Raw genomic sequence first — 16,091 nt, forward strand, 5'->3', positions numbered from 1 at the left:
GCAAAACGACGCAATAACCAATAAGAAAAGAGACAAATATTTTTTTTTTCAGGGCGATCATCGTTCTCATGATCGATGATCGCTGTCACGTTCGAGTACTCGATTACTCGACCACTGTTGCCCATCCCTAGTGTGAACTTGAATAATTAGCTACACATCAGAAATCACTGATCACAGATCAGGCATTAATGAACACTGTTACTCACTGTTTGTGGCGGTGCTGTCGAATCCATATTGTAAAAGTCTGTTTGTAAAGCCTGTGCTGACTTTGCGAATGTAAAAAATAAACTGAATCCATTTTCACCAAATTCTCTGGGCGGGCAAAGCAGAGAAAGGGGAGGTAACCTTTCCCTGTATGACGACATATAGGGAAGATTCCAGATTGGCCATCTGAGCTTTCATTTTCTCAAAGGCAGAGCAGGAGACCCAGATACCCATTTCTAGCCACTGGGGGACCATGGACAGGCTAGGGTAACTCATATTAATGTTAAAAAACCTCATAAAGTGAAATTTTTATGCTATGGGACCTTTTAAGGTTGTGGTTCCTTCACATGTCTTTTTGCTGTGAAAGCCTTACTGATTTTTAAGTACACGTAAGAATAACTTTAATATTGTTGTTAGTAACATTTCAAGATGAACACATGCTGGACTGAAACAACTTAGGGTAACTTGATTATTCATACCTTTTTTTCTTTTCTAGAATAATAAAAACAACAGAGCTTTTACCATAAAACTAAGCATTTAAATATCATCTTACTAAGATATATTATTGGCAGATAAAGATATAGAGACTGATATTTATGTGTATTTTATGTAAGTATACTGTTATAAAACAAACTATCAGTAATAAACTGACAAATCAGATGGTAGTAAATCAGATATTTTCATGACAAACTATCAGAATGTCATCTTTCTTTTTGGCCATATAAAATATCAGAAACTGCACCAGATTGTATATTTTGCTCCAATTGGGCCTCTAAATAAAATGTAGGTGTTTTTATTCACATATATTCTCCTATATCATACTACATAAGCCATAAAAGCCACATTTATCAAAGATGATACATATATGCATTTTTTTGTCTAAAGGTTCAATGAACTGTTCCACTTTAAAAAAAAAAAAGAAAAAACAAGCTTTTTTAATTATTTAATATTTCAGGCTTTACATGAACATGAGCTAACAATAAACAACACTTTTAAGCATTAATCTCAGTTCGTGTACATTTCAACAAAAATACACACTTAAAGTTGTTGAATAAAAAGTTTATCAGTTTATTAATACACCATAACTTATAATTTGAATACCATTTACATTTTAAACTATTACATTTAAAAATATATTGCTCATTGTATTAGTTTATGCTAGCTAATGCATTATCCAATGTTAACAAATGAGACCTTATTGTAAAGTGTCACCTCTATTTCATTTATGTTGTCCAGGTATCTCTATAATTATCTATTACAATAACACTTCCTTGTAATCACACTGACACTTTTTATGTAGTCGTATTGAAAGCGCAATGATCTGGGAAAAAATCTGCTACTGATCAAGTCGAATATGTGCATTAGGCCTTGCAGTGTAAATGCAGACTTCTTTTTTTGTCTTATTGCAGGAACAGGAGTCAAACTCTCGGTTCAGAGAGCAGTCTTGATGAAGGAGGAGTGTTTGACTGTCTGAAGCCAGACTCTCCTACGTCACCCCAGCAGCTCTTCTCTGGTCTGGTGGGCGTCTCTGGAGGGAACGTGTCCTCAGCGCCCTTCCAGGCTGCTGGGCTGGTTCTGGGTTCTCCACCAGACGTCTTCATTCAGATGGCGTCCTCTTCAAGGGACGAAGGCTCTCACCGGACGGAGAACCCACCTTATCTTCCTCGCCCTTCTCAGCACCATCATCATCATCATCAGCATCTTCATCATCACTCTGGCCAGCACCGCTCTTCTCTCCTGCATGCGGCCACCTCTGCTGAGAGGCATGGGAGCAGAGATGATGGAGGTGAGGGCTTTGTTTACAACACCAAGGACCACACGATCCATTTAACCAAATTAGGGATTATGATTTTTGATCGTGAGCGAATAAAATGTCTCCACAATCTGCTTTTTGAAGAAATATTGTAGTATCTCTACAGTGCATTCTACACAACGTACATTCACATCACATGTTAACACAGAGGTAGGGTTACGCTCACGTGACATTGCAGTTATTCATAATCTCTAGGGGTGTGACGAGACAATTATCTCACGAGGCGAGACACGAGATTGGGTTCACGAGAACGAGACGAGATTTTTACTTAGTGTTTTTAAGAAATCCTCAATGATGAAATACATGACTAGAAATTTTTTTGCAGGTGCATTTGAAATGTTTTAACTCATCATCTTGTAATGAATGTCATTTCAGTTCTACTTTCTGAGTATGAATTATAGGGGTGTAACGGTACACGTATTCGTACCCAACTGTTTCGGTACAGGGCTTTCGGTTCGGTGCACGACCTTAATCTTTAACAGTTAACAGTCGGCTTGTTTTAAGCGCGGAACAGACTTCAATCCGAATTCCCACACGAACATATTAAGTATTCAGTCCATTTTATCACGAAATTCAAACGATAAATGCCGTTTTGAGGCTCTTTAATGTGGCGTGAGTGACTGATCACTGATCACAGTTCAAGCGGCCGCGCAACGCGTGCGTGAGAACTCAATCGATCATCTCTTCCTAAAGAATAAACATGAATGAACATCTGAAGGTATGTTGAGGATACATTACAACTTACTGTCATGTATCATATGTGGTGTAATCGACCTCAATATAGCATTAACTGCTTGTAAACAATGTCACGTAAGTTACACATTTACCTCAGGCAGTCATTCATTTTCCACAGAATTTTATTCACTAGAGAAATCAACTCTTTCACTATATATATGCACTATATAGCCGTTCTGGAGAAAACGGTTATGTCATCAGTTAATTTCAATTATCATACAGTGACAGTGTGGGCTTTAGATCAGTAATTAGATCAGTAATTTAGTTTATATGGTTAATTTAGTTTAATAATTAGATTTATTTGGATATTTAGTTGAAAAATTTTGAAAAATTTAGTGTCCCCAACTGAGCAAGCCAAGCCAGAGGCAACAGTGGCAAGGAAACCAAAACCCATCAGGTGACCTAATAGAGAAAAATAAACCTTGGGAGAAACCAGGCTCCAGAAACCAGAAACCAGGCTCTCGCGAGATCTCGTGGCACGAGATCTTTTCACACCCCTAATAATCACAAAAGTTTATTATTTGTATCCGTTTTAAAGCTTTGCTGGTTAAACATTTTATTCGCACTCTGTTTTGACATGCACTTTTCTGACCGCACACACCCAAAGTGCGCAAACACTAATAGCCTGTCAAACAGCGTGTGAGTACTAAACCAAGTGATCTTCTGAGTCGTATTGCTCTTAAACTGCCAAATACACACAAGGCTTACATCAACACAGTCGGTTACGTTTTAAGTAAACGTAAACAGTTGGGAGAAAACCTGATGCGTGTCTGTATATTAGATCCATGCATGAGGTCTTAAAGTGACAGCAGACCAACATTCCTGCTTTTTTGTAAGGCTTTGTAAGACTTCTTTTTTTAATAGGGGAATTAGTTTGGCTGTACTGCTCAGTTACTTAGCGACTATAGTGAAATGGTAAATATTAGAAATCATGAAAATTGTGATATTGTTTTTGCCATATCACCCACCCCTAAACCAATCTGAATCAACACTGAAATGATTTCAACTGAATAATGACTGCTTACTGTTGTCTTTTCAAACCATGATACTTTTTTCAGAATTCCTTGATTAACAGAAAGTTCAAAATAACTGCCTTTTTGACATTATAAATGTCCATTTAATGCATCCTCGCTGAATAAAAGTATTAATTTCATTCAACAAAAAAAGATTTACTGACCTCAAAACTTCTCACATACCTGTCTTTTCCCAGGTGACGATGCCTCTACACCTGCTCCTGCTCTCTCTGAGCTCAAGGCTGCGGTCACATGGCTTCAGAGAGGATTCCCTTTTATCCTTATTCTCCTCACTAAAGTCTGCTTTCAGCACAAGCTTGGTAGGTTCAATATACCATGAGTTGCCTTTGCTGTTGCATGAGTCAAAATCACAGCTGTTATCACTGAGATTGTGTATGATTGATATGCAATATAACGCCGCTGATCACTGATGCTTTCATTAAGTTGGACCAGAGATTGTTATAATATAAAATTTAATAGCTACAGTGCATTGTCTTTTCAGAAGATATGTAAAATGCAAGTTGCTGAAACATGATTCTCTTTGTATTTCTCAGGAATTGCTGTTTGCATTGGAATGATCAGCACATTTGCCTTTGCTAACTCAACGCTGAAGCATCAGGTGGCATTGCGGGTGAGATATGTTTGATTAATTGTTTTATACTACAGTTCAATTACTGGCTGTTCTGGTTCACTCATATACACTAGGAGACATTTGCATTTGCCCTCAAGCAAGGCATATACAATCTTGGAGTCAGTATGATTTTGTTTTCGGTATGATTCTCTTATGATTACCAAGACTGAATACAGTAAAATCAGCAATACAGTCAAATATTATTACATTTTAAAAGAACAGTTTTCTATTTTAATATATTTTAAAATGTAATTTATTCCTGTGATGCAAAGTACTCCAGTCTTCAGTGTCACATGATCCTTCAGAAATCATTCTAATATGATAATTTGCTGCCACAAACTGTCTTTATTGTCTTTTGATCAATTTAATGTGTATTTATGTATTATTAAACCATGCGGCTCGTGACGACACATTGATGTCTTAAGACACGAAACGATCGGTTTCTTCTTCTTCTTTTTGTTAACCTCTTATCAGACGAATGTCATCTAGTTTTCCCAGCGCCATAACTTCCGGCGAATAAAGTCAAAATACTAGCGCGATCAAAGATATACTGTATATACGTAGATGCCTCATTCGCCCGATCCGCGCAGGCACTAATGAGGAATCTATGTATATATCTATGTATATATCTTTGATCGCGCCGGTATTTTGCATGTATTTTGACCTTATTTGCCGGAAGTGATGGCGCGGGGACGGCTGATGCAGAGCCATAGAAAAAAAAGTAAATACATTTTTAAATATGGATATTTTTCTTACACAAACGCATCGATTCACTTCAGAAGGCCTTTATTAACACCCCGGAGCCGCGTGGAGCACGTTATTTGACAGACAGATGCATTTTTTATGGACTTCAAAAACAGAGCAACTATTACTGCTATTATAATGCTTGGATTAGCCAGAACATTTTTAATATATCTCAGATTTTATTCTGACGATTCAGACGATTTTATTCGTCTGAAAGAAGAATGTCATATACACCTCGGATGACTTGAGGGTGAGTAAATCATGGGCTCATTTTAATTTTTGGGTGAACTATCCCTTTTTAAGTCACTCCAGGTTGGGTTCCTTGTAATGCATGTACTGTAGGTCACGTTGGATAAAAGTGTCTACTAAATAACTGCTTTCAGACAGATTTTAAGTATCACCTCAAGATGCAATCTAATCCTGTTTATATGAAATAATCTTACGGACCTGTTGCTATGACAGCAAGTCCAGGATGAGGTTCAAAGAACCAAACAATCCAAGATCCTGTGATATTATTATTTTGCGTAACCGTGGTCTGTCTGAACACTCGATTCTGATTGGCTGGAAGGTGTGCAATAAAACCATTTAATGCACAGGAAGTTCCAAGTCAGTTTAATCACCGTTCTATATGCTCAGTTTTCACACCTAGCTGTGGATTATTCCTTACTTAAAGGTCCCATGGCATGGATTTTTTATTTTATTTTATAATGTATTCTGAGGTGTACTTATTTTGTTAGTATGATTTTTACATCATAAAATGTCATAATTATTGCAGCCATGGAAGCCAGCAAACAAGATCACTGATTCTACCCGACCTAAAAAGCCTCAGCATCCATCTAAAAATCTGTATGAACGAGAGCATATTAAAACGCGGATAAATCAACTCATCAACTTAAATCAACTTATCCAGTGTAATGTGCAACTAGCTCCCTGATGAGTGTAAACACAATGATCTTGTGCTTTCAACGTTACTCTTAAAAAAAAAAAAAAAAGTGTTCCCAACCAGAATGACACTGCTGTATTAATTCATAAATGAATTCTTAGCAGGTTGTTCTGCTTAGTACGTGCTGTACGTGCCTCATTGTGATGGGATATATTTTCAGGAGGAGAGGTCTGTGTTTACCACTCTCTGGATTATGATCTTTCTCGCTGGCAACATTGTGTATGTGTACTACACATTCAGTGTTGAGGAACTTCACAACAGGTACAGTCCCAGTCCTCTTAGGTTCAGAGTCACCATTGTGTAACTGATTATGTGTATCAAACATTCATCAATTTTTGTTATCTTGCATGTTCTCAGAATGTTATGTTTTTTGGTTTATATGTTTGAAATTTTTCATTTACTCCATGTTGTCATTTTGCAGCGTGATCTCTCATTTTATGTTTGTGTATATCAGCATTTGTGAGTATTTAGCTTCTCATCATTTTTCATTATTCACATTTGAACCAGCTTTTAATTTAAACCATTCACTGTTTTAATTTTTGGTAGTTATTTTTGTTATTATTTCTTATTCACTGCCGTTCAAAAGTTTGGGGTTGCCAAGACCGCATTTATTTGATCAAAAATACAGTAAAAACAGTAATATTGGGAAATAGTATTACAATTTATTAATTTTATATTTGAAAAGAAATTAAGCATTTTTTACAGCACAATTACATCACATGATCCTTCATAAATAAAATCACATATGTTGGTTTCCTGCTCAAGAAACATTTATTATTATTGTCAGTGTTGAAAACATATGCTACATAATATTTTTGTTGAAACCTTGATACATTTTTTCAGAATGCTGTTATAAGAGCAGCATTTATTGGAAATGTATATCTATTGTAACATTATAAATATTGTCACTTTTTATCAATTTAATTCTTTCTTTCTGAACAAATGTATTACTTTCCTTATGACCCCAAATTTTTTGAATGGTAGTGTATCCTAAATAAATATTCAAAATGTATTATTAAATCCCATTTATGTATTTAAATTATATTATAAATTAAAAATAACATGTTTTTTTCCCCCAGCCTTATTTTTTCTAAGCCAAACATCAACATTTTTGATTTCTTTGACCTGATCTGGGCTGTTGGAATAACAGATTTTGTGCTGAAATATTTCACCATCGAGCTCAAATGCCTGATACTGTTCCTGCCTAAAATGATCCTCGCTTTCAAGTCCAGGGTAAGACGACAGTTTACCATGTTTCACATTACTCTTCTTCAATGTACAGTACCAAGTCGAAAACTACAGTCCTACAATATAATGTTACTTGAATATTGGTCAACTGATATGTCATTTTTACTAACTGATGCCCATACTGGTTATAGAACAGGAAGGCAAATATATGTTTTAATCTTTCCACAGTAATCTGGTAAAATGCACACTAAACCCGAACAGTGAAATAAACCAAATTAAATTAGTTTATTTCACTCAAATATTATTGAAAGTTCATTGCACTTAATAGAAAAAAGTTAAGTGAACTCAATAACTGATTATAATAAGCTGAACTTCAACTGAATGAGTACAGCAGATTTCTAGTTTATCATCAGACTGCTTAAGGTGAATAAATGTTGAAATGAAATGTGTTTTATCACAAGATTAATATAGGGAGAGATGTGCAAGCGTTGAGATTTAAAGGGGTTTCTGTTATGTTGCCGTTTTGCAAGGGTTACATTATGGTGAAGAGTAGATCCTGTTGTTAGGTCAAGGATGGGCCGCAAAAATATAGCTGCCTCTGAAATCATATACTGTCTGAGTAGGTACATTTCAATTTGAATTTTCTTTGCAACCATTAAAAAAGTATGTTCTATATAGAATATGAGTAGTATGAATGAAATTTGGATGTACTATAATTTATGTTGTCAAAAGTACCGACCGCGATACCAAGTCGGTACTGAAAGCTGGAATCGTAAACACCTCTGACTGGCCATTGTGCTCACACGCTCATCGGATGTGTCTGTGATTGGCTACAATGATCAACGCACGGGAGCGTTTGAAAGCACACGGAAGTGTTTGACAGTGTTTTGATAGCGGGAGCAGGAGCATCTGAAAGCACAAGCAGGCGTCGACCAGCGGACCGGTAGGCTGAAAGGCACCTGCATTCAAACGCTCCTGTGTGTATCTGTGTAAGTGCTCTGTGAAAAGCGTCATTGATGTACACTCACCTAAAGGATTATTAGGAACACCTGTTCAATTTCTCATTAATGCAATTATCTAATCAACCAATCACATGGCAGTTGCTTCAATGCATTTAGGGGTGTGGTCCTGGTCAAGACAATCTCCTGAACTCCAAACTGAATGTCAGAATGGGAAAGAAAGGTGATTTAAGCAATTTTGAGCGTGGCATGGTTGTTGGTGCCAGACGGGCCGGTCTGAGTATTTCACAATCTGCTCAGTTACTGGGATTTTCACGCACAACCATTTCTAGGGTTTACAAAGAATGGTGTGAAAAGGGAAAAACATCCAGTATGCGGCAGTCCTGTGGGCGAAAATGCCTTGTTGATGCTAGAGGTCAGAGGAGAATGGGCCGACTGATGCAAGCTGATAGAAGAGCAACTTTGACTGAAATAACCGCTCGTTACGACCGAGGTATGCAGCAAAGCATTTGTGAAGCCACAACCGCACAACCTTGAGGCGGATGGGCTACAACAGCAGAAGACCCCACCGGGTACCACTCATCTCCACTACAAATAGGAAAAAGAGGCTACAATTTGCACGAGCTCACCTAAATTGGAAGTTGAAGACTGGAAAAATGTTGGCTGGTCTGAGGAGTCTCGATTTCTGTTGAGACTTTCAGATGGAGTCAGAATTTGGCGTAAACAGAATGAGAACATGGATCCATCATGCCTTGTTACCACTGTGCAGGCTGGTGGTGGTGGTGTAATGGTGTGGGGGATGTTTTCTTGGCACACTTTAGGCCCCTTAGTGCCAATTGGGCATCGTTTAAATGAGCATTGTTTCTGACCATGTCCATCCCTTCATGACCACCATGTACCCATCCTCTGATGGCTACTTTCAGCAGGATAATGCACCATGTCACAAAGCTTGAATCATTTCAAATTGGTTTCTTGAACATGACAATGAGTTCACTGGACTAAAATGGCCCCCACAGTCACCAGATCTCAACCCAATAGAGCATCTTTGGGATGTGGTGGAACGGGAGCTTCGTGCCCTGGATGTGCATCCCACAAATCTCCATCAACTGCAAGATGCTATCCTATCAATATGGGCCAACATTTCTAAAGAATGCTTTCAGCACCTTGTTGAATCAATGGCACGTAGAATTAAGGCAGTTTTGAAGGCGAAATGGGGTCAAACACAGTATTAGTATGGTGTTCCTAATGATCCTTTAGGTGAGTGTATATTTACATGTTTTTGAAGCACTGGTCATTGTAGCCAATCACAGACCTATTTGATGAGCATGTGAGCACAATGGGCAATCAGGGTTGCCGCTCAACAGCACTCAAAGCATCACATTTTTAAAATTTCAGTACCGACTTGGTGTCGCAGTCGGTACTTTTGACAACACTAAGGCCCTGTCCCAAATGGCGCCCTTAACCCTCACGGTCTTCCTACAAGTCCGCACTTTTATGACGTAACAGCGATTTGACTGTCAGGAAGAAGTCCGCTGCAGAACCCGCACCAGTGCGGGCTCGGGAGAAGTGCGTATCCTTCTGAGACCTAAAATGACAAATGGGACACCCTACGGTCTCGTGGACTTAACAGACACGCGCACGCGGCAGCCATTGTAAGTCCACAAGACCGAAAGAGCATATAAAGTGTGCCATTTGGGACCGGGCCTAACTACAATCCACCATGTTGCTACTGTCACGTGACCTACCAGGGTCAGTTGCGTTGCCTCACTTCCATTCTTAAATCCTCCGTCATGGGATAGTAAAGTGCGCACTTCAGAATCTCGTTGTTAGTATATCATCTGGGGACTATTTGCCTACTTTTTTGTACTATTTTTCACATACTAATATAGTAGGGAAGTATTTGATTTCAAACGCAGTGTATGTATACAGCAGGTTACTCTTTTTGTTAGTTATATTATCACATGTAATTGTGCTATTGCTATCTAGCAGCTTGTAAATGATTTGCGTAAACATGATGTTTATGCAAATTGAATGACTTAGCTTAGTTAACATTTCAGTTAATTTGTAATTAACATGTTTGCGTAGAACAAAAGCAAAAATCGATTTACTCTGAATTTGTTTAATGAAAAAATTTGAATTTAGTTTTTCATCTTATTAGGTGTTGACGATGCTGAAATGCTCTATTTAGTATATAATATACATGTGCAAACTACTGCAAAAAAGCAAACCTTTGGTTTTGTGGATCATATTCTTATTTGTTAATGAATGTGTGATTCTTCTACATGCTTGTAATGCCTGATTTTTTGTCTTATGGACTTCAAATCAAGCCTCAGGCAAATGAAACTTCCTAGAAGAGTTTATATTTCTCTAGTTTAGCTGCAGCTTCAACGCAGATATGAATGTCCCGTGTGATTTTGTCAAAGGTTTAAGTGACGTAGACGAATTGTTGTCATTTAGGAATGAGATTGCATGGGTGTTTGAAATGAGATTGTGATCCTTTGAAGGGATAGTTTCCCCAAAAATGAAAAAATTGCTGTTAATTTACTCACTTTAAGACCATCCAAGATGTAGAGAGTCTTTTTTTATCCAGTAAACGGTAAAGAAGATTTTTAGCTGAAACCATGGTCCGTTGTCCCTGCATACGTCATTATGCGACAGAATGCTCACTCTCTAGGACCGTTTGCCTAGGCTTTGGATTACAGGTAATGATGCTTTAAATGCTGTTAAGTTTCATGCACCGACCAATCATTTCACTTCATAGGACCTCAATATATAGTCAGGAGCCACGGGTATTAATTTTGTTTTGACACCTACATCTTGGATGGCCCGAGGGTAAGTAAATTAACAGCAAATGTTCATTTTTGGATGAACATTCCCTTTAACGGTTAACTGTGCAGCTCTAGCATGATGAGATTATGTTCAGGTAGGATATCCCTGGTAGCTCAGTTCAGTTCCAAAGCACCAGTTTAAACTGGGTGCAACTGGCAAGGTAAACCTAATAAGGTGAAAAAAACAAAATAGTGTGCCGTGTCACCCTGCCTGCGTGGTTGGCTGCTATGAAGGCAGTGTGTGAGCTCATTGGCCCACTGGAGCTAGGATGAGGTCACCTCTCTGAGGAACACGCATGTACGCAGACACACACAAGCTCTTACACAATTACACATTCATTGGAGTGACAGTATGAGTCTATTACAGAAGGAGCTGCTCTGTAAATCACACTCTCTTGCATAGAAGAATCAAACATATGCAAGTCATTTTTTGACTCGAACACACACTTTGCATCTGCATCTGCTAGGATAATCTGATTTGCACAGTTTCTGTTCCTCTGAAGCTCTGTTCCAGGAACTTACCGCTGTTCCTGCCTGTATTGCACTTCCAGCTATTAATTTCAACTCCCAGTCATCTCCATACCCACCCCCTTAAACCAAACACACTTTCCACCTCTTGTATCAAGCCCAGGTGGCACACTTTCAGGCAATGATGTCATGGTCAATGTGTCAGGCTTTCCGCTGACTTTCCATGCCCAGCATCACCACAACTACAAAGGCACAACACATACACATGCATCCATACATGTCAGTATAACCTCTCACATAATTGCTCCAACAAGCCTGTGCATGTCAGTATGAACTCACACTGTCCATAACACTTCAGTGCACACGCTGATGATGACTGAGGAATCAATAATTCTGTTACAAAACCTAGTGAATGGTTTACTACCAACATAGGCACATAGAAAATGGCTGTTTGTTTTATTTTAATTAAATTATTGGCAGAATAGAGCAATTGCAATACTATTTGAATATGTAAACATATATATTTGAAATGTAAGCATCATTTTTCATACACTACCAAAAGTGACAGTAAAGACATTTATAATGTTATAAATATTTATCTTTTAAATAAATGCTTCTTTCAAACTTTATATTCAGAAAGTTTCCTGGAAAAAACGCATCACGGCTTCAGCAAAAATATTAAGCAGCACAACTGTTTTTAACATTGATAATAATAAGAAATGTTTCTTGAGCAGCAAATCAGCATATTAGAATGATTTCTGAAGGATCGTGTGACACTGAAGACATGTATTCAAATTGAGAAGTTTTTTTTTTTACTGTAATCAAATTTGACATTACTGATTTTACTGTATTTTTGATTCGATAAATGGTAAGCATAAAATACTTGTATATAAACATTTAAAGAAGGTGGAAGACGACACACGAGGGATGTAAAGAAAGTAACCGACAACAGACTACCGAGGGGACGTAACAAGTTGACAACATTGTCAAAACGATCCGCGAAAACGACTAAAAACGCTGTATTCTGCTGCCAGGCCAGTAGTTGGCGATGTCACTTTGTAAAGAAACACTACGCACCTTTAGACTGAACACGTAATATGTATGCGCATGACATCACCATTTTCACAAATATTTGTTTTTGTTGTTTATACAGTGGCGATAGCGGTATTGTTTTCAAAAGTTTGCATTTTCAGGCGTCGTCGTGTAAATAAATGGCGGAAACGCATAAAGTTTTCAATTTTAGTTGAAAACAGTGTCGTGTAAACGTCCATGAAACACAGGCTGAATCAGAAATCACTCCCTATACCCTCACATAGGGCATAATTTGAGGGGACTGCCAATTGATCTATCGGTAAGCCCCTCCCCTCGAACGCAGATGAGCCAATGGCAGTTGAGTATCAGTTGCGCTGGGACCGGAACTCGGACATCTTTAGGTGTCAGCGCCATAGAGAAACATTGGAAAATCCGAAGCTCTCATTGGTTTGATGGTGTTTATGCTACAAAAATGGTAAAATGTCGTGCCTGAGGTACTGTAACACTGATTCGAGGAATCCTGAGAGGATTTTCTGTTTGTCATACTCTCGTTAAGTTAAGATTAAAGTCCCTGCTAACATACAAACCGAAATAACTAACTGTTCTCACGTCATGTAACACGAAGGTCTACATTTCAGTGCCTCTCCATATTAAGCTGGTTATATGTAAATTAATTTAATTTTAGATATGTTTAAGCTCTACATTATCTGTCCTACTAAGGAGGGCTCCTATTTTGATGGGTATTATAGTCTCCGGGTAGTGAAAGGGAAAGCTCGCACACAGTTTATTGGAGTTGTTTTGCAGAATTTTTTTTTTGTTTACTGTTAGTTGTATGAGTGTTTTTGTGTAATTTGCTGTGTATGTTAATGGTAATGCAACGGAGAGAGAGAGTTTGTGAATGAGACTTTAATGCGCACTTCTAATGCTTTGTTTGTTCAGCTCTTACGATGATTTTTTGGAGTGAAAAAGGACATAATAAACTTGATAAACCATCAGTAAAGTTTGGCCATCATTTAGACGGGATATACGCTACATTCTGTGTCCAAATACATCTTGGGATAAGGTTTTCACACTGATAGCTGTCATTGTAAGATATAGCAACTCCTTTTGTTTGTCCGAGTTAGCAACAGTAACTAAGGGGGGCGGGGCTTACCGATAGGTCAATTGTAGTGGTGTCCGAAACCATTGTGGACGTTATCGAGTGCACTCATTCAATCCCACATAGTACCGTAATAACCAAATTCACTCACTCGTTTTCAATCACCCCTTCAAGTGAACTGTATTAGTGGACTAACGTAGGGAATAGTGAATGAGGGTTTAGGGGGCATTTCGGATTCAGCCATGGAAATATATGCACAAGAGATAAGGGGCTAACAAGGAACAGGTGAGGGTAATTATTCAGTATGGGAACAAACAAGGTGGCAAAGGGAACAAAGGCAAACAGGAACTACACAGGTAATGAAACACTGGAACAATAGGAACAGAAAATGTATATCAAAATAAAAGTCCTTACAAAACCGGTGAAACAAGACAGGAATTGTAGCTATAATACATATTACGTTATGTGGTTAGTTAACGTCGTCATGACACAGCGAGACACAAGTTAGGCAGCAATTAATATTACAAAAAAAATGTCAGGATAAAACATTTGACAGTTTTTTTTTAAATGTAAATCCAAAGTTGGTGTCATTTGAAATTCATCTGTCATTCATTTTTATTTTTTAAAGAACAAGTGGTGGATTTCTTTCTCTAGTTTATTCTTTTGTGCTGTCACAGAGAATGATGGGAAATGTTGTTTTGTTGCACAAGCTTGTTGCTTCATTAACCAACTAACTGAGTATTATTTTCTGCCAAGCTTGATCTCGTCTCTTCATCAACAATACGCAAAAAAACCCAATTGAACAGTCAACATTCACAACTAACACTTGATTATGACCAATATTAATTTGCAGCTAAAATAAATATCATAACATGACTTGAATACAGCATTTTTGTATTAAAAACTGATGGGAATGGGGGTGAGATTTAAACCAGTGCCTCCCATATGAGAGACAGATTCAAAGAAAGTGGAAAAAAAAGCCCTAAAAATTGCCCTAAGTTAAATTAAGCCATTTCCCACCCTGAGGACCTCCACCTGTGTTCGATAATTGTTTTCTTTATTGTTGTTTTGAAGTCACGGACACGGCTGTTAAGACTAATAGGAAATGTGCTGCTCCCCCATGATGCATTTGGCCCAACTTTTCAGTAGTTGGATGGATTCCAGCTCCAGTTTGTCTAATCGCTAAGTGCGAGCGAATACAGGGCTGCAGGGACTCTGGCTAAGATGAATTGCTTGCGTACGGAGGTTACAGATCTCCGTCAGTCAGCTAGCAAGCTCCCCAACAGGGTGATTAATCGCTGTCAGGTGGAGTCCAACAAGTCATTATGCATCCTGTGCTGTGAGTAGTGTCAGGCAGTCAGCGCTTGATGTGGGTGATTACGACTACAGACATTCATCTGGAGTTTCACTAGATGATTGTGGATCTTGGATTGGTTATTAACCAGAACTGACCAAACTGAGATACACAGACCTTTGTTAATAATAATACATACATTATTTTGCAAGATGTCTCTTATGCTCACCAAGGCTGCATTTATATGATTAAAAACAAACAGTAAAACAGTAATGTTGTGAACTAGGATTATGAATCAATCCTATGAATCATTTTAAAATGCATTTTATTCTGAATTTTCAGCATCATTACTCCAGTCTTCAGTGTCACACGATCCTTCTGAAATCATCATAAAATGCTGATTTGCTGCTCAAGCAACATTTATTATGATTATCAAAGTTGAAAAATAAGTTGTATTGCTTAATATTCTTGTGGAAATTGATGCATTTTTTTCAGGATTCTTTGGTGAATAGAAAAAGCATGTATTTGAAAACCACAATGAAAACCATTTCTTCTATAAAAATCTGTTTGGGTGACTTGGCCATTTTTCTAAAGAAAATATAATTGGTACTTACTTGTTTTTAAGGGTTTCTGTGAGGTTGCTAGGGGGTTCTGGGTGGTTGCTAGGTGGTTGATGTGATATGTTAGATGACTTGAATACTTTCAACAGTGCAATTTTTGGGGGATTTTTAATTTTTTTTTTTATCTATGCTGGATGAAAGAATTAATGATTTTTTTTTTTATTTGTCAAGTATATATTAAAGTGCCCCTATTATTCTATTTTAAAGGTTCCTGATTTTGTTTGAGAGTTTCTTACAATAGGTTCACATGCATCCAAGGTCAAAAAACACTTTTATTTTCTCATAATATACATTGCACATCACCTCATTTCTCAAAGAGTCTGAAAACGGTTCTTTCGAAGATTCAGTCTCTCTAAACCCCTCCTTTCCGAGAGCCTACTCTGCTCTGATTGGTCAAACAGCCCAGTCTGTTGTGATTGGTTTACTGCTTACATTGCGTGCCGGGAAAGAAACGGCCATTAGCATATCTGAGGTGCATATCTCTTGAGGCTTGATACATAAGATATGAGCAATGGAGTGC

The 16,091-nt window shown here is 37.8% G+C and overlaps 1 protein-coding gene across 1 annotated transcript in view; it reads left to right on the forward strand.

Annotated features, from left to right (window-relative positions):
- Nucleotides 1–16,091, forward strand: part of rnft2 (ring finger protein, transmembrane 2) — a 30,794-nt gene that overhangs the window by 5,002 nt on the left and 9,701 nt on the right. Inside the window, exons 3-8 of the mRNA XM_079815175.1 lie at nt 1,614–1,990; nt 3,963–4,085; nt 4,320–4,396; nt 6,244–6,344; nt 6,505–6,542; nt 7,163–7,316. Coding sequence (XP_079671301.1) covers nt 1,614–1,990; nt 3,963–4,085; nt 4,320–4,396; nt 6,244–6,344; nt 6,505–6,542; nt 7,163–7,212 — 766 coding nt within the window. The 3' untranslated portion in view covers nt 7,213–7,316. The remainder of the gene's footprint in view (nt 1–1,613; nt 1,991–3,962; nt 4,086–4,319; nt 4,397–6,243; nt 6,345–6,504; nt 6,543–7,162; nt 7,317–16,091) is intronic.

This window comes from Gobio gobio (assembly GCF_949357685.1).
Source record: "Gobio gobio genome assembly, chromosome: 4".
NCBI lineage: Eukaryota > Metazoa > Chordata > Actinopteri > Cypriniformes > Gobionidae > Gobio > Gobio gobio.